Below are 16,418 nucleotides of genomic sequence, written 5' to 3' on the forward strand. Positions count from 1 at the left end.
AGATTTAGGTACAAAGGTACTTGATACCAATAACAATTTCCCTTTCCTTATCATCATGTGATAGAAGGTACGTACCTCAACCTCTATATGCTAATGCAGGGGTGTATAGTTGGTTCCGGCTGGGACCCTGCTCGTCATAAGTTTTAATGGGTCCTACCTTCCCAAACCTCTTCATGAAGATCGGTCCGATGCTGCAACTTAAAATGTTATTAGCTTCTCCTTTTTTGACTTATCCATTATTTTGGCGATGGACTCATTTCTAGTTACAACTAAAGGAAACAAAACTAAATGTTGGTAGCTCATAGAATTGAATATATCATTCTTTATTACATAATCCTACATACAATGCCCAACAGACGTACGTACGTGTGCGCCCATCATAGGCTTCTCTGCTAACCATTTTCATTCCTCTCAACCCTGGGTATCATTCGTGTATATTTCTCCCTGCGCCATTATGTAGCGCTACCTTCTCTCCCTCTTTACAGCGACGAGCTAAGCCTCTGCTGTATATCCAAGAAACAAGCGGTACCTCCATATTTGGAGATAGGTGACGTGTACTGCTACGAGGCAGTATCTTCTGCTGGTGATAAAGCAGTTCATAATGTGTACATGTATATATATGGAGTAGGATGATTAATATTAAAACATCCCATATTAAACAGTCATGGCGATAATTAGGAGGGCACCTAGTACGGAGGCATATAGACCCTTTCCTTGCAATTTCTCGCCAGACGATTCTGTAGTGGGCGTCGGTGTCGTATCGGCTGCCGAACTACCTGAACTTGTAGGACTTGCGTTAGGCATGAGGCCAATGCCGGTACTACCCGAAGAACTCGTTGGGGTGGATGATTCGATAGTCGTTGTTGAACCATCGGGGGATATTGACGTTACAGATGGGCTTGTCGTGCTGCCACTTGAAGCTGCTCTAGCAGCGAATCCTGCAAATAGTTAGCTTCCGTAGAAATGGCTTGGAAGATATGCAACTATAATTCTTGACTTACCGATCCGTTTTTGATCTACGTCGAATACGCTGTAGACATTCTTCAAAAACATGTCTCCGAGCAACCAAGCACCGGACACGAACTCCATGCCGTACACATTCCCAAAGCAGACACCATCGCCATTCGGTGCAGATGTGAAGTCCTTCGACGAAGCAGTGTAAGTCTGGCCCGAAAAGGAGAAAGAGACTGTAGCATTGCTGTCGCATGGAACGCTCCAAGTCTGACCATTATCGGTAGTCTTGGAGTCAGGCACTAGCTTATATAAAGCCTGAACATCATCCGGAGGGCCGAAAACGAAAGTCGTTCCGGTGTCGATGTAAGCAAGTCGACCTTTAACTCCGGCCGAGTTGTCGTCATACAGCACGTCGTCCATCGGAATAGCCCAACTGTCTCCGGACTGAATGGGGGTGTATGAAATGTCGCCCTTGAATTTGGCCTTGTTTGGCCCACCAAAAGCTATTTCCCCATCGTTCGTACCATCACTATTCCTAGCCAGCGCAATCCCGAACACGTTAGAGTCGATTAGTTTAGCTTCTTTGACATAGCTAAGCCATGTGCCATTGGTCATCGATAATCCTAGGATGCCCTCGAAGGGGAATTGGGCAAACTGGTCGGAAGTAACGTTGGCGACTCCAAAAGGCATAGTAACTTCAAGCCCCGCAATGGATATAGTGTCAGATACAAGGTGTCCACTAACCTCTCCCGAGCCATACTCGACAGAGTAGTCGTTCCCAGTATCATGGTACGATTTGGAATCGTTCGGACCAAATGTGTTATGCTTCGTGCAAGCGCTGGATGTGCAACCCGAACCCATGACCCATGTTGTACTAGCTCCCGTGTCAACAAGCATGTACAACGACTTGCCCTCGGAACCAAAGTTGGCTTCTAGGAAGTACGAGTAGTCCGTTCCATCTTGATCAACTCCTACAGCGTTGCTGGCCGAGGGTTTGGCTGCAGTTACTACTTTGTAGTCGTTGTCTCGGTTGAGGAGGGCCGGATCTTCGGATGTAGATCGAGTCGGCGCTCTGTATCCATATTTGGTGGTTAGACTTTGAATTGCCCTGGAGACTTTGTCTGTAAGACTCTCTTTAGACTGCGAATCGAAGATTATATGTCAGTAAACCTCCAATGCCACGTCACAAGGGATACCACATACACTAGGCTTCCCTTGAACCAATTTAAACGTAACAAACCCAAGTTGGGGGTTTTGTTTGCTGGGTGCCGATCCGTCCGGGGAGCCTCGCTTTTCTAAACCGTCGTGACTAGGAAGACGCTGGAAGAAAGCATGAATACCGGTTACCCATAGTAAGAGCTGGAGAGTTATTAAGGCCCGATGCATATTGAGATTCTGCAGCGCCGTTTAACGCAAGCTTCTCCCCCAGCTTCGAAATACCCGACGTCTCGGATCCCGCCGCCAGGATTGGCTACTATGGTTAGATGATAGCAAACTAAACCTGCATATACATCTGAGAATCCGTCACCATGCAGTCGGTTTCGAACAAAGAAGTCGAACTTTGTTTGAATATGAGAAGGCGAGTTGTTTACAAAGTCAATTGGGTGCGTTAAGGTGGTTTTTAGACCGGTCAAAGCACAGCCCAAGAGTACCAGACTCTACGGTCTGGATATTATGGTATTAAAGATTAAGAGAGCGTCATTGGTGGGCCGGAGAGTAAAAGAAAGACGAAGGGACCAAGTTGGAAAAAGAACAACCAAAAATCAGAAATACGAGGTCGTCATCGACAGGACGAATACAAGGAACGTAGGGTCTCGCGGGAGTATTCGATACAGTCGATCTGAATTCCAAGACAAAGTGCGCCGCCTGGGAGAAACACGTTTCGAGAAACAAGACAGACAAGAAATTCCAATCAGGCCGCCCCGTTCTATTTCAAGGAACAAGATAAAGCAAAACGACTGTGGTGTATTATGTGGCGCTGTAAGACGACGACATACAGTATATACCACCTGCAACAAATTAGAAGGAAAAAAGGTATCGGGATCGGGGACGGGATGGAATGGGATAGGATAGGGTAGGATGTGGAGAAATGTGTGAGGATAGAGTCTAAGTAGTCTGGTAGTGTAAGTAATTATGTGGAGGTCGGTAGAGATGGAGAGAAGCGATGATGGACATAGGCATGAGCATGGGCATGGGCATTTGACCGGTTCTCCCTAAGCCCCTGCAGCCACTGGGAGTTCCAATATGTCCAGCATGCCCAGCATCATGTATCTCCTGATGGTTAGGGCTTTCCTCTATAAGGATAGCGTCTAAAGTGCGGGATGGATCTTAACTTTGGTACGTTACTTGTCGGCTATCCGACGGCCGAAAGTTGTCGATACATATGTATCTTCCATGGCATCCATGGATTCTTCTGTCTTGTTAGCTTCCAAGGTTTGTTAGTCCCGTGTCTCCCGCAGAAAAATGATCAATCGCAGCTCCTAATGAGAATGAACTGCTAAGAACGCTAAGAACGCTAAGAACTATTCTATGGGTACCCCCGGTACAGCAGTAGGGGTATGCAGAGATAGCGTTATAAGTGGATTCCCGGCTTTTAATCTACTTAGAGGTAACCTAGGATATCTGTTCCATTGATGCGATATCTGAGTATCTATGATGTACTGTTTTATTATAGTGATCTACTTGGGAAATTGGGTCTCGTCCTAAGAGTTAGCTGATTGGTCCGTCTATACTAAAGCATTCAGTTTGCGGCGTAACATTCGTGTTAACCGTATTTTCTATGCACCTCTCTAAGCCTCTTTAGATAATTTAGATAATCCCAAGCTATTATTATCAATTGATATTTTCAATGTTGGGGGTGTTGGAACTTCAATGGGCGCCATTGCGTATTGCATTTTGTGAGAACTGACTGGTGACGAACACCCAGCCTCGGCGATACGCAAGGGATCTCCATACAGTATGTATGTGCGTATGTAAAGTAGCAGATTCAACTGGCAAGGATTCCAGCTCAGTGGCCAGGAGATGGCCCCAGATAAGGTGGAGTTAGAACGGATGGGGTATTGATGGACAGCCAAGAAAACTGGTTCTGGAGATCCTTGATTCAAGAAATCATATCTGTGGGGCGTGCCCTTGCCAGCCCGATATGCGAATCTCATATTGCCGCCAATAGTCATTTAGGAGAGATAGTCGAAGATACCGCTCGGAGTACCCAATTGAGGTTGTTACTATGTAAGCAGGGCTGGACTGAGAATTCTTCGACGAGGTAAATCAGCAGTATTATGAGTTATATATGTCGAAATAGACGTCGAGTCTGAAATATTCTGTCATCAAGATGAGACTAGTTTAAGTCGGTACGAGGCAACCGAACCAATGGCAAACTACATGAACGGGAGAGGCCGGTTCAACAGACGGCAAAGCTTGGCACTATTAGTACTATCCATACATACTTCGTCACCCCACCTGCATCAGCTGTGCGCTTGAAAATCCCCGTGGGCTCCAGTGTTTTCCCTAGCCCCTTAGAATTGACGGTTGAGAACCGCAGTTGTGAACCGGAGGGTTTTTCGGTAAAGTGTACAGGAGGATCTCAATACTGTTAAGTGCCAAGGAGTCTCAGAATACTGGAGTTAACTGGTTCAGCGCCCAAAAAGTAAGGTAGCGGAATAATAATAGTAGGGGGCCTCTTTAGGCCATCTACTACTACGTAGTAAGGCCGGGCCCCCTGCGTTAGCTCAACATGAAAGGATTAGGCCTATCAGCATCGTTGTAAGTCCATCCCCCAAGCCACGTTTTAACCGTTGGGCACTTGCTATGATAGTATTTTCCCTTAGCCGCTATCCGGAAGGTTATGTGCAGCCGATGAGCCGCAACCCGGACTTGATCGCGGATCGTTAATCGCTGATTGTAAGGAGGGGGACCCGAAGGCGCAAAAATGGAGACGAAAAAAGCCAAATGATGTAAAGTCCGGACGGGCTGTTTCAACCTCTTGATTGCGTATTCCGAGGTTGGTAATTGCCTGGTTACAGGTAATTAGTAACACTAATACTGAGGGTCTCCCCTAGAGACTGGCTGGCTTATATACCTAGGTAGCTTGTACTGCTGCTAAATCGACCTCATTTTATTCGGCCACGTTAGACTCCGATGAAAGGCGGTATTTTTCACACCAACGCCGCGCACCCTCCAGTGTTCTCCACTGGCTACTGTCTTCCGGTGTTATGGAAACAAGTTTCTCGTTTATGGCTAAAAATGACTCAAATTGTTGGTCGCCAATGAGCCCTGTTACCGCGATGCTGCGCAGAAACACCCAGACGGACTCATTCGTCCAACGTAGCGAGTCCGAAATATGAAGTACTTCGGCAACGATTGAGGAGCAAAGCTTGGTGCGATTTTCTTTATTTTCGATCTTGCATATGGCATGAACCAGAAAACTCCAGCAAGAGATATCAGTATGATTTTTCAAACAAAAGTCTTTGACGTCAATAGCAACAGGCTCGGCGAATGTTGGATGACGATCTAATAAGAAGCGAGCATGATGCCAGGCAGTATAATTGCGAGGATGTCGAGTCCCCGCCACCATCACAATGTTTTTGATATCATGTTGCGGGTCTACAAACACGTCGTGGGCCACAAATAAATGTAGTAGCCAGCGACGATGGGACCAAAGGACAGGAGATTTAGTATGGCGATGCAGCCTCGATGTGAGCAAGCTATCCACAAATTGTTTCTCTCGTCTCAATATCGACTCGTGAGGGCCATTCCCTTCTAACGTCGATATAAGCAACCGCTTCCTGGTATTGGCAGCAGTCAGATGTTCAGGGTCCATGAGGAGCAGTACAGCTGTTGCATGTCCAATCTTGCTGTCATTTATGGATCCGCTGTTTTGGTAACCCTTTAGCTTTTGACGGGCAACGAAGAATGCCTGAGCCAATCTCAGCTTAGGAATTGCTACAGCTGTGCCATCCCTGAGATAGTTGACACCTGGCTGTAGAGGATGACTCTTCCCAAGGAATTCAATCTCCAGTAATTCATTTTCTGGTTGGTCCGTCAGAAGTGTTGAGATGTCCTCGTAGATTCTGTTTAGGTCATCGGCTTTCAGGTGAGCTAGAATGTCTTTATCGAGGGAGCGGGTCATTGCACGTGTCGGTCATGGATTTGCTTGAATATGGTCGCAAGGTGTTGCATATTCTACGAAGTTAGGTATGTGGCATTACATAAATATGTAAGTCATAAACTTAGTCTTCTGGTGGTATCTTGATGGAAGGTGTAGCTGAGCTTGCAGGTGCCCTATGATGATTGGATAGTGGGGTTTAATCAATTAAACAAATTATTTCACCTAAATGCATATTATGCCCTGACAACGCATAGGCCTAAGCCTCATCTGGGTTTAAGGTCGCATATCAGATTGGCCACGAATTTAGAGCTCCTACCTTGATCCCGTGGCCAAACTTATTCGCTGTGACGTACCGTCAGAGCTGTTTTCTTCCTTAAACACTCTCAACAGAACGCAGTATCGGCGACATGATGCTGTCCCTACTGCTCCTAGTTTTCCTCGTCGAGCTCGGCGCTCACCTTGTAAACACTGTCGGCGCCGCGACAATAAATAACATAGTAAGACCACATCTCTAGTAAAACCTACGTAACGTCATACTAATCGTTGACTGTCTTGCAGCTCTGGAACCTGTACCTAGCCATTCCGACACAGACCTCGAAGCAAGTAGCAGAACAAAAAAAGCTACAGAAAGAATACCTCACTATCCGCCGTGACCTGAATGCTACTAGCAGCCAGGACCAGTTTGCGAAGTGGGCCAAGCTCCGACGACAACATGACAAGTTGCAAGATCAGCTAGAGAAGAATAGTACGTTTTTTACTTCAAAATACATGCGATGGGAAGTAGGAGCAAGAGTTAACAGATGCGCGCAATAAGAATCTTCCTACGAAGCCTCGAAATCGAAATTCGATAGCACCGTCAATATTCTACGCTGGTTGACCACGACAGGATTGAAGTTTCTTCTGCCTTTCTGGTATGCGAAGCAGCCTATGTTCTGGCTACCACAAGGATGGTTCCCGTACTACGCCGAATGGATTCTATCCTTCCCACGAGCTCCCATCGGTAGTGTTAGCATCGCATCATGGCAAACGGCCTGTACCGGTGTAGTTATGTTGATGAGCGATATGATCACGGCGATTCTAGGGTTATTATTGGGCGCAAAGATCGCACAAAAACAACCGGCTGGGGCTGCTGCTACTGGGGAGAAAAGAAAGGAAACACCAAATTCGCAACAACTCAGGAACAAGAAAGATTCATGATTAATCATAATGAGATATAGAGGATACGTATGGATTATCGGGTTGTCAACTGACAATAAGGTATGAAGTATGTCTCTCATCTAATTTGACGCAGAGTTTTTCATCGCGAAATGCTAGGAACTCTGTAACACGATTGAGATGACTCTTGGCAGAGTACTTGGGCTCGCTCTAGGCAACATATTGACTCTAGCGACCATTGAGAAGAGAGATCGCCAAAGCTTCGAAAGTGCCATCAACATATTGTGGTTTGGTCCTCTTGACATACCTTGTCATCAATCCCTACTGCTGTTCTAGCTAGATTTTGCGACTCTATGAGACACCATGGCCTCTCTTGTGAGTTCGTCTCTATAGCTAGAATAATGAATGGCATGCAATGAACTTTGTACTTCATCCATCACACATTTAGAGGTTTTTTTTGATATGCGTGTTCTGAAGAATTCTGAATTATTATTTGTAGGGAAAGAAGTAAATTATTTTTTCCACCACCGATTTTTAAGAGGAACGGGGAAAAGAGAGTGGATCTAGATTTGAAACTTTGAACCAATCAAAGAGCTTTCAACGCACTGTCCTTGCTCCATATCGAATCCCTGCTCAAGGCCACTGTCACATTTGAATGTACAAGTATAAGTACTTATCTACATCATAGCACTTACGGAAGAACAAACTTGTCAATTTTGAAGGATACGTATGTACCATCCAGTCAAGTTGACCTTTGTGACTGGAACAAATAGAAATACCATATATCTACCTACCGATCATTACCTAGAAATTTGGCCGCATGTGGACTACACATCTAGCAGATTAACGACACGATGGCGATTCCTTGGGGGACGTAAGTGCCACCTTACCCTTCCCTTACCTTGAAGAACACAGACGGCTAACATCGAATACCTAGTATCAAGTCCCTCCTCATATTCTTCGGCCCTATCCTCCTCCCCAAAGCCATAAGCTACTACCGATCCCTTCGCGATGGGCCCCGCGTTGCTGGTATATCCATCCAACCTCTCCCGCATGACGCCCGTCGAGGCATCGCCGTCCTCGTCACAAGCGCCCTAACATTCTTCTCCCTCACCCTCCTCTTTACCCCCGAAAATGTATTCAAACGAACACAATCCCGCCTCCAAATCCCAACCGACGTACTCTTCAACCGCCTAGCCTCACTGCGCCCCAACAACGTCCTAACAGCAACCGACGACGCCCTACGCGCGCGCTTCGTAAACCTCGAGTCTCGGCTCCTATACCTACAATTCGGGCTGGACGCCCTATCCCAATGTCCATTCTGCAACGCCGAAGATCCACGGTCCTATTTCTACTACGCACTACCCGCGCTATTAGCACCGCATTTAATAAACCTAGTCCTCGCCTCCCTCGCGACCTCCGGCCTAATAGCAGGTCAAACCCACGGCCCGATATGGCGCACCACAGCCGCCGTGAGCAGCGGGTTAATCGCTGCGTTGGATTTATATTTAACAAACTCATATAACCACCAAACCAACGCACGTGCCACGCGGCTCGGCGAGTTAGACATGTTTTTCTGGGACGCGCGAACATATCGGTATCTAGCCCTGACCTTGCTCAACGCCCTCCTAGCCACGCTTCTCTACCTCTCGAGTACGAACCGCGCTTTCGTAACCCCGCCTAACCCCGCAACCCGTGTCGACGCCGTAACCCGGCAACTGCAAGGCACGAAGAGTCGTCTCAACGCAGTGGGTATAGTAAAGAACGCTACGACGAGGGATGAGGAGCTTCGCGCGCGCACTGCGGCGTACTGGACGCATGAGGGCCGGTTGATGCGCGAGGTTATGGAGGAGCGCGATGTGGTTGAGGGGGTTAATGATGCGTTGCAGAATCGTATTAATATCCAGGATATCACGCGTGATGCTGATGCGTATGTGTTGAATGTATTACCCCGGGTAGATCCCGCGGGGGCGCCAGAGACGATGGTGGGGTGAATGGTGGGATGGGATGGGGTTGGAGAGGATTGCTAGTATTTAGATAGAAATAGATGGCCAGAATCATATTTAATTAGATTCATATGTGAAGATGCTAGCTGGGGTGAAGTGAAATAGATCATGTATACGTGAATGTAATACTATAAGATATGCCAGTCTCTAAGTTTATCGGTTGATTCTAAGAGACATGGTTCAGCTACATCGAAGCACGACTCATTCTAAAGAAAGCAGACATAGTAGTATATGAAGGCATAACTAACGGGTGCTTGTTCAATATTATCCAAATGCGACCGTTTGAATGGCCTTCCTTGTCCTTCCTTCCCTCCTACCGACGACTTGGATATAAAGTCGTTTCCCCCCCCCCATACCCTACCGGTAACCGACAAACACCATGAGATGATTTATGCTTTGCGTCTCTTTATCACAATTGGTTATACTCGAAACAGAAATGAGTGCATTGCAATGTAATGCAGTTACATGGGTAGATCTAGATGAAGTCTTCACTACCTGAATTAATTAATTAGGTGTTCCTTTTGTTGTGCCTGCCGTACTCGACATGCTGCCCTTTCTTGATCCTCCTACCTGTGATGCTTCCTCTACACTCCTTTCTAAAAATCCGGCCCATAAATCCGCAAGAGATTCCTTGCTAGCCGATGATGAAGGTTCTGCAAAGAAATCCGCATTCAGAGACGGTGTGCTGGGTGTTCTATGGAATGGTGAACTCGGCAGCCGGAGACTGTTGTTGGATGTTCCCGGTCGAGCCAACCCGGCCTGCTCTCGCTGTTCGTCCGTCCAATTGAGAAGCCCGGCAATGATCTGGAGGATCTGGAATTTCTTGGGGTCGGATCGGTCAAGGGCGAGAAATTGAAGGAAGTGATTTGTAACAATTTGCCTATGGTAAGTTAGTAAATAAGCATATGACGTGCTATACGGGATGGAACATACCTATCGATACTATCCTCAGGCTTAGTTTTCTTGAGGTACCGCAGGGCTTTTGTTAAATGATCGTTGAGAACGATAGCTTCATGTCTTAATTTTCCAATAAGGAGATTCTTCTCTTTTACCTCTTTCTCGAAAGGCGCCGTCCGTTCCAACTCTTTTTGCAATGAGCCCTTAACCTTCTCCGCTTCAGTGGCTCTTGAATCTGCTTCTTGGACAAGCTTCTTGAGCGCCTGGAGCTGTTCTTCGGATGTCTCGACCATCTCTCGCAATTCCTTCTTGCGCGCCTCTTGGATCTCCTGTAGCGCTCTCTGAAGACTGTCGACAGCTTGCGATTGACTGTCTCGTTCTGTGGCGACTCGTTCGTAACTCTCTCTTAGTGTGCAAAGTTGTTCCTCGAGGGCAGCTGCTTTCTCAGTAAGGGATTCACGGATTGAACGTTCTTCCATTGCCAAGACTTCCCAATCGCCCATGGCGTCCTTAGCCGCCTCTGCTTCCTCTCTCAAATGTTGGATTTGCCGGGTCATATCCTCTTTCTCCTTTAGTGAGTTGTGCTGCGAGAGATTGTTGCGGCTCCGCAAGCTAGATAATTCCCTGGTGGCATCTTGTAATTCGACCTTTAACTTTTCCACTTCATCTTCGTATGTTTGTGCACCCCTTTGAAGCTCCTCGTTCTGGCCTTCTAATTCTTCGATACGTTGGTTCGCTTCTTCTAATTCTTCCTTTCCTCTTGCTAACCTGTTACCAACGTTTTCTTTAATCTTTTCGACTCTTTCCACGAGTGTTTGATATTGCTCCTCGACTTGTTCTTTTGCTGCTTCGGATTCCTCTAATTCTGATTTGAGTTGGGTCGTTTCTTGTGTATGTGTTTCTTGTATTGATTCGAGTTGCTTGCGTAGCTGCTCTACTTCTGTTTTTAGAGCTTCTCGCTCTTGTGTTATAGCTTCTAACCTAGCGCTTGTATCTGTGGAGTCGGTCGTTTCCTTTGTGCTCGGTTCTTGGACAGGGTGTCCATTCGTCGTTGGCGATGTGGTATGGCCGTTCGGGGGATCTTTTGGTGCACTCTGCAAATTAGTGAGCTTTATGTTGTGGGATACGTGGTTGGAATTAGTTGTATTCACCTCTGCTACGGTGGCATCTGGCTCGTCGGATTCGTTACCGTCCTCGTCAGGTCGCTCTCCATCCTGATTTGTTCCTAAGGCCTTAGCCCCGTCCTCTACCGGTTTTGACTTTGCGTTGTTCTTTTTCTTCTTATTATTCTTTTTCTTGGTAGCTGAAAAGCAGCGTGTTAGTTGATAGGGTCAATCTGCAAGACAATGACAAGAATGTTTAGCGACTAACGAGTATTTAACTGTTGCTGAGAAGGTTCGGTCGGACTCATTATGAAATCATTCGGGAGGCTTCAAAGCTTGAATTGGTGGCATCGATCGTGAGAGGTGGTTTTTTAAGAAAGTTGATTGAGAAATGATGCGCCGTTCTTGTTGCAGGACTGGAAATCACAATCCACAATCCGCTATCCGCTATCCACACGTAAGCCGTTGTGGTTTAATGAATTCCTATGTTGTACCTGTAGTACCTGTACATCTGCATATGTTATTTAAAGTAACGAATCAGATCGCCGTAGATTGATTGAATAAGGTACATATGTCCCCACACTGTAGGGTAAGTCCAGCGCTGTTACCTCTATCTGCGGCGGGGCCTATCCGCGAGCCTCTTGCCCTGCAGCTTCAAAAAACATACATCGGATGAAACTTTGCTCAAGGATTAAATCAATTTTAGATTCGACGTAACTGCCTAAGAAGTATATATAAGAAATTAAATAGACTTATTGCTCTCAGAATAGCAACATCTAATTAATAATGATTAAAAAGTTGTCATGAGTTCCGAACGAGATCTTGTACATATTCAAGTGGTAGATACGAGCTAGTTTCTAGCCTGTCTTCCATTGCAACACTCTGGGCATACCACCTTCAGAGTCTAGACCTTTTACACAAGATAAAACGGACCATCCATCCTCGTATCAGTCTAAACTTATCACATACGAGGTTAACTGTATAGATATCAAGATAGCCAAGAATTTCTAGTTTTATATCAGTTTGTTGGAGCTTTTGCTTGCATGGAAGGAATCTTTATAAACGTACTTAGGTACCCAACTACAGTGCCCCGCCAATGAAACTCACGGGCCAATCAGCTCATCCAATCATGTGATTGGTCAATAAATCATGGTAAAAGAAATCTAAAAATTCAAGCTTTCGCGATCTTTTTTTCTGCTCTACACATATTTTTCCATCTTCACTGGATCTTTTCAAAATCGAAGCTACCTAGGCTAATTTATGAAGCTTAAATGGTTGGTTCATTCATCCGGTTGAAGTAGAATGACAATTGCCCTTTATAATCCCATTGTCTGCTTGAATTATTCTACGAGTACAACGGGTTCGCTATGTGCAGACATAACGAATATTTACGTGAACTAATGCCTAGTAGAAGCAGGAAATAGTGGGCTTAAGCTAGCATCACTAACATTGCGCACGATTCATAAACTCGACGATCAAGTTAGGGGCCTCTTTGAATAGAGGAAGTATCGTCAATTGATTATAAACCATTAAAGAAACGCCTGAAACCCATTATGCAGCCGCCTTCTTCGCCTTTGATTTCCTCCCCTTTTTAGTGGTCTTGGTAGTATCTTGTTTGCTTGCCTTGGTAGGTACCTCGACGGCTGACTCCTTCGCTTCTTCTTCAGCTGCGGGGGCTTCGGGTGCCGCTTCAATAGCTTTCGGCGTCTCTTCAGCATACTCGAGCGCGGGAGCGTCTCTTGTCACTTCGTCAACAGACTTGATCTGGGGTGCTTCGAATTCGTACCCCATATCCGCCAATTTCTTTGCTCGTTCGTTGCGCTTCTTCTCTTCCTTCGTGATCTTCTGCGTCCACGTAGATTCCGACAACGGCTTCTTCAATTGATTACCAGCCATCTTGTTCCACGGCACCTTCTTGAAGCGTTTGTTCGAGCCCTTCCAGAGATCCTCGTGGACTTGCGACTTAGGAACAATCTTCACTTTCAGTACCCGACCAAATAGTAGATAGTTATCCATCGTCTTCGCGACGATCTCTGCCACTGGCGCCTCGGCGAACTCGATAAATGCGAAGTGTTTGCTCGCTCCTGTCTTCTTGTTCCTCGACATTCGCAATTTCTCAATTTTACCAAATTGGGAAAAGTAAGAGCGCATCTCGTGCTCGTAGAAACCGTCTATAATTGTCAGTGTTGGGGTTTATTTCCGGAGTGGGATTGGGTTGACTCACGAGGTAGGCGGCCGACGTAGACAACGCCACGCTCGTCATCTTCCGATTTGGAAGACTTCAATAGCTTCTTGGATGTTTGCGGGATTTCGCCTACATCCTGCCCTTCCTGAAATATGACATCGGCATCTACTACAGCCTCATCCTCATCGTCGCTGTCAATGATCTTTGCTAGAGCTTGAGCGTTGTCCTGCTCGTCATTGGGTGGTTGCGCATCTTCATCTTCCCCATTCGCTTCTTCCTCAACCTTCTCGCTCACTTTCTTGGATCGTGCGCTTTTGGTGGGCCTCGTCTCTGTCGATCGGTCGGCTTTCGCCTTTTTGGATCGGGTGTCGTCTTTTGTCGGCTTAGATTTCTTAGCTGCGACTGGGCTCGCATCCTCGGCCGCTATTGTAGCTATATTAGTTGGGAGATTAGAACAATGGCGCTGGTTATATCATACCTTTTCGCTTGGAAGCTGGAGCATCGACCTTGGCTTTTGAAGCAGGCTTCGCAGCCGGTATGGTAGCTTCTGTAATGATTGTTAATGCATGAAAACTCGGAATAAATATCGAATGCAGCATAATCTTACCCTTTGGTTTCCTTTTCCTAAGTTCTGGAGCCATTTTCAAGGTATTTTCTGATGTGTAATTAATGTGTGTTCCTTATTCCTTAACAACCTGGTCCAGATCAAGAACTTTTTTTTTTTCTTTTGCGCTGGGGATTCTGCCGTTCAGATTTTGGCGGTGAGAAAAGATAAACCCCACTAGTAGACACCCTCCCCAGGCTATAAATTGTGGGTACATTACCGCTAAAACCCAGCTTCGTCCAGTGCATACAAACGCTGAAGAACATTGAACTTCGGCATATTCAACGCGACTCAATATTCTAATTCTCACACCACGAAACTTAATTCCACGCCGCTTTCATTCTAGAAGCACGAGGCCCTATGCGATCCAGGTACTTAAGATTTCGATCCAGAACATAGGAGATTGTCTCTCTAAGGCGGATTGGAGGGGCTGGTCATGAACTAAGGACGTAACTACTGAAATCACAGCTGGCTAAGGTAGAGGTTGCCTACTACGATTAACCCGCCTGTGTACAGCTCAATATCCAAACTTTGCGATATTTTACCGACTACAACGACCACAAAAAGGATCCGAATAATTACCTGCCAATATGGGGCCCCCTTCTAAGGAACCTTTAACTCACAATGAGATTTGGGATGATTCAGCTCTCGTGGATTCATGGAACGATGCGCTAAGAGAATACGAGGTACGACCCTAACTATTAAGCCTCGATTCCCCAAATCTAAGAGTGGTCAACGCTCAATACTGACATTGTTTAGAAATACCACAGCATTCACAGGAACGGAGGTAATGTGGAAGATCTTCTGAAATCCAACCAGTGAGTTTACACATACCCTTCCCCAGCCCACTTCGTGTAGCTCCAGCCTCGTGGCCCATGTATATATATATATATATATATATATGCTTACACGAAGATCATTTAAGGACGTCTTCGGACGCCAAGAATGGGACTGAAGAAGGCCGCAATAGCCGTAGCCCTCGTCCTCCCAAAACAGAATCCGAAATGAGAGGAGATGCTGATGTAAGTAATAATCCCGACTCTCTGCCAAAGCTTTACCCTTGAGGTAAATCCCGGAAGATCAAGAAAGCTTGGCACAGATCTCCCAAGATTCTAACGAAACACAGAATGGAAGACAAGAGGACGGAACGTCAACTTCCCAGCATAGCCATCCGCTTGGTGGAGGTCCCGGTCCTGAAGGGCTGCTAGGTTCAGGTGAGTTTCCAGCCCAGCCCCAGTCCCAGTCCCGTCAAGGGTCAGAAGAGAGTTGTCTTATTCTATGGATTTGAGTGAGTTGCGGGAAGCGGTTTGCTAATAGCTATCATAGTGCGCGATGAGGGGCTCAAGAGACTACTGATGTCTTGGTACTACGCAGGTTACTACACCGGCTTCTACGAAGGCCAACGAGCTTCTCCCCAACAACGAAATTCGGAATCATGATAAAGATGAAATGAAGGAATTTAGAGTTATCGCAAGTCCATCCTAAATCTAACCGAAAACGTGATGGGATTCTTGATGGGATCGACTTGACAGGCAAGGATCTGTAACGTCAGATGTTACAAGCCATTGTGACAATGACAACGTCTCCCAGCTTACTCTGCTAGTGTGCGACGGGACGTGCGTCAGTTTCCAGCTTTTAGGAAGAGTACAGCAGAAAGCTGCCAATTACAAAATATCAATTAAAGATGCAAGGCGAAAAAAGCAAGTCAAGGCTACCTTTACGCATGAAGATCATGAACTGATTTCTTTCACGTTTTAGGTTGTGATTACCAGCCCAGCAGCCTAGCCATGGCAGATATGTTTCTACTACGTCGAGAGGAAACAAAGTTTACAATCCCATTAACGCCTCCTTATTCCGATGACTTTTGTAGGTGAAGATGATCTCAAGCCAAGAATTCGACCTTGGCAATAATATTGTACCACAAAACTCATCATATACGAGGTAGTAGTCAAACTAATGAGTGCATACTAACTTGTAATCTAAAAGCGCGTATCTCTTTATTCTGCATTTTACATAGTACCTAGTGGCTTCAACTTGATAAGAATATATGGCGAAGTCCAGACCCAAATCAGATATCACCGAGAGGCCGCCGGCGTCAACTTAGAAACTCACTTAATACCAATATATAGCAGCTGGAAGAGCCGGAAAGATACCTCAGGATGAGACTAATCGAGAAGCAGCACATGGTGCGGAGGACTAAGAAAGTCAGGGGTGCCCTTTCAACTAAAAGACATGCAATTCGCAAGTCTAGTTCAGATTAGGTCAGGCTTGAAGATTTCTCTAACTTTTGGGTAAGGGTCGAGACTGGGGAGTGGAGACTACGATTAAGTTGACCCTTAACGCAGGAACAGAAATCTCATCCGTCCTAGGAGTTCAGATGGTAGCGACAAGGATCCCGCAACGGTAA

General features: G+C 46.1%; 7 protein-coding genes across 7 annotated transcripts; 3 read left to right on the plus strand and 4 right to left on the minus strand.

The window, feature by feature from the left end:
• Positions 1-333: 333 nt before the first annotated feature.
• F4822DRAFT_255959 (acid protease) lies at positions 334-2,484 on the minus strand. Its single transcript, XM_051454507.1, has 3 exons — positions 2,158-2,484; positions 1,002-2,094; positions 334-938 (listed from the first exon to the last, which is right to left on the minus strand). Exons 1-3 carry the CDS (start codon positions 2,338-2,340, stop codon positions 655-657), a joined length of 1,560 nt encoding a protein of 519 aa, XP_051314517.1. The 5' UTR covers positions 2,341-2,484; the 3' UTR covers positions 334-654.
• Positions 2,485-4,597: 2,113 nt separating this feature from the next.
• On the minus strand, positions 4,598-6,335 carry F4822DRAFT_255661 (uncharacterized protein). The gene has a single exon (XM_051454504.1). It carries the CDS (start codon positions 6,080-6,082, stop codon positions 5,069-5,071), a length of 1,014 nt encoding a protein of 337 aa, XP_051314518.1. The 5' UTR covers positions 6,083-6,335; the 3' UTR covers positions 4,598-5,068.
• A 1-nt stretch (position 6,336) lies between these two features.
• On the plus strand, positions 6,337-7,440 carry F4822DRAFT_255713 (CHD5-like protein-domain-containing protein). Its single transcript, XM_051454505.1, has 3 exons — positions 6,337-6,558; positions 6,620-6,806; positions 6,876-7,440. Exons 1-3 carry the CDS (start codon positions 6,469-6,471, stop codon positions 7,256-7,258), a joined length of 660 nt encoding a protein of 219 aa, XP_051314519.1. The 5' UTR covers positions 6,337-6,468; the 3' UTR covers positions 7,259-7,440.
• A 437-nt stretch (positions 7,441-7,877) lies between these two features.
• F4822DRAFT_255715 (uncharacterized protein) lies at positions 7,878-9,468 on the plus strand. The gene is made up of 2 exons (XM_051454506.1): positions 7,878-8,090; positions 8,154-9,468. The coding sequence occupies exons 1-2, from the start codon at positions 8,071-8,073 to the stop codon at positions 9,208-9,210; spliced, it is 1,077 nt and encodes a 358-aa protein (XP_051314520.1). The 5' UTR covers positions 7,878-8,070; the 3' UTR covers positions 9,211-9,468.
• Positions 9,469-9,726: 258 nt separating this feature from the next.
• On the minus strand, positions 9,727-11,530 carry F4822DRAFT_429363 (uncharacterized protein; the record flags this gene model as incomplete). Its single annotated transcript, XM_051461082.1, has 4 exons — positions 9,727-10,102; positions 10,156-11,213; positions 11,271-11,422; positions 11,491-11,530. 4 exons carry the CDS (start codon positions 11,528-11,530, stop codon positions 9,727-9,729), a joined length of 1,626 nt encoding a protein of 541 aa, XP_051314521.1.
• Positions 11,531-12,445: 915 nt separating this feature from the next.
• F4822DRAFT_403741 (uncharacterized protein) lies at positions 12,446-14,137 on the minus strand. The gene is made up of 4 exons (XM_051458149.1): positions 14,015-14,137; positions 13,886-13,954; positions 13,447-13,830; positions 12,446-13,393 (listed from the first exon to the last, which is right to left on the minus strand). The coding sequence occupies exons 1-4, from the start codon at positions 14,046-14,048 to the stop codon at positions 12,774-12,776; spliced, it is 1,107 nt and encodes a 368-aa protein (XP_051314522.1). The 5' UTR covers positions 14,049-14,137; the 3' UTR covers positions 12,446-12,773.
• Positions 14,138-14,601: 464 nt separating this feature from the next.
• F4822DRAFT_429365 (uncharacterized protein) lies at positions 14,602-15,450 on the plus strand (the record flags this gene model as incomplete). Its single annotated transcript, XM_051461083.1, has 5 exons — positions 14,602-14,697; positions 14,771-14,829; positions 14,937-15,033; positions 15,138-15,225; positions 15,338-15,450. The coding sequence occupies 5 exons, from the start codon at positions 14,602-14,604 to the stop codon at positions 15,448-15,450; spliced, it is 453 nt and encodes a 150-aa protein (XP_051314523.1).
• Between the last annotated feature and the right edge of the window lie 968 nt (positions 15,451-16,418).

Source organism: Hypoxylon trugodes (assembly GCF_022578975.1).
Source record: "Hypoxylon trugodes strain CBS 135444 unplaced genomic scaffold F4822scaffold_5, whole genome shotgun sequence".
In the NCBI taxonomy this organism is placed as follows: domain Eukaryota; kingdom Fungi; phylum Ascomycota; class Sordariomycetes; order Xylariales; family Hypoxylaceae; genus Hypoxylon; species Hypoxylon trugodes.

Bases quoted from the DNA above. Each gene is read 5' to 3' on its own strand.
- F4822DRAFT_403741 (XM_051458149.1), bottom strand. From the start codon at position 14,048: ATGGCTCCAGAACTTAGGAAAAGGAAACCAAAGG. The intron at 13,831-13,885 runs GTATGATATAAC...TAGCTACAATAG, and splicing joins TCCAGCTTCCAAGCGAAAAG to CGGCCGAGGATGCGAGCCCA. The intron at 13,394-13,446 runs GTGAGTCAACCC...TGACAATTATAG, and splicing joins CTACGTCGGCCGCCTACCTC to ACGGTTTCTACGAGCACGAG.
- F4822DRAFT_255715 (XM_051454506.1), top strand. From the start codon at position 8,071: ATGGCGATTCCTTGGGGGAC. The intron at 8,091-8,153 runs GTAAGTGCCACC...TCGAATACCTAG, and splicing joins ATGGCGATTCCTTGGGGGAC to TATCAAGTCCCTCCTCATAT.
- F4822DRAFT_255959 (XM_051454507.1), bottom strand. From the start codon at position 2,340: ATGCATCGGGCCTTAATAACTCTCCAGCTCTTACTATGGGTAACCGGT. The intron at 2,095-2,157 runs GTATGTGGTATC...TTCGATTCGCAG, and splicing joins TGGTTCAAGGGAAGCCTAGT to TCTAAAGAGAGTCTTACAGA. The intron at 939-1,001 runs GTAAGTCAAGAA...AACTATTTGCAG, and splicing joins CGTAGATCAAAAACGGATCG to GATTCGCTGCTAGAGCAGCT.
- F4822DRAFT_255713 (XM_051454505.1), top strand. From the start codon at position 6,469: ATGATGCTGTCCCTACTGCTCCTAGTTTTCCTCGTCGAGCTCGGCGCT. The intron at 6,559-6,619 runs GTAAGACCACAT...ACTGTCTTGCAG, and splicing joins CCGCGACAATAAATAACATA to CTCTGGAACCTGTACCTAGC. The intron at 6,807-6,875 runs GTACGTTTTTTA...GCGCGCAATAAG, and splicing joins AGATCAGCTAGAGAAGAATA to AATCTTCCTACGAAGCCTCG.
- F4822DRAFT_255661 (XM_051454504.1), bottom strand. From the start codon at position 6,082: ATGACCCGCTCCCTCGATAAAGACATTCTAGCTCACCTGAAAGCCGAT.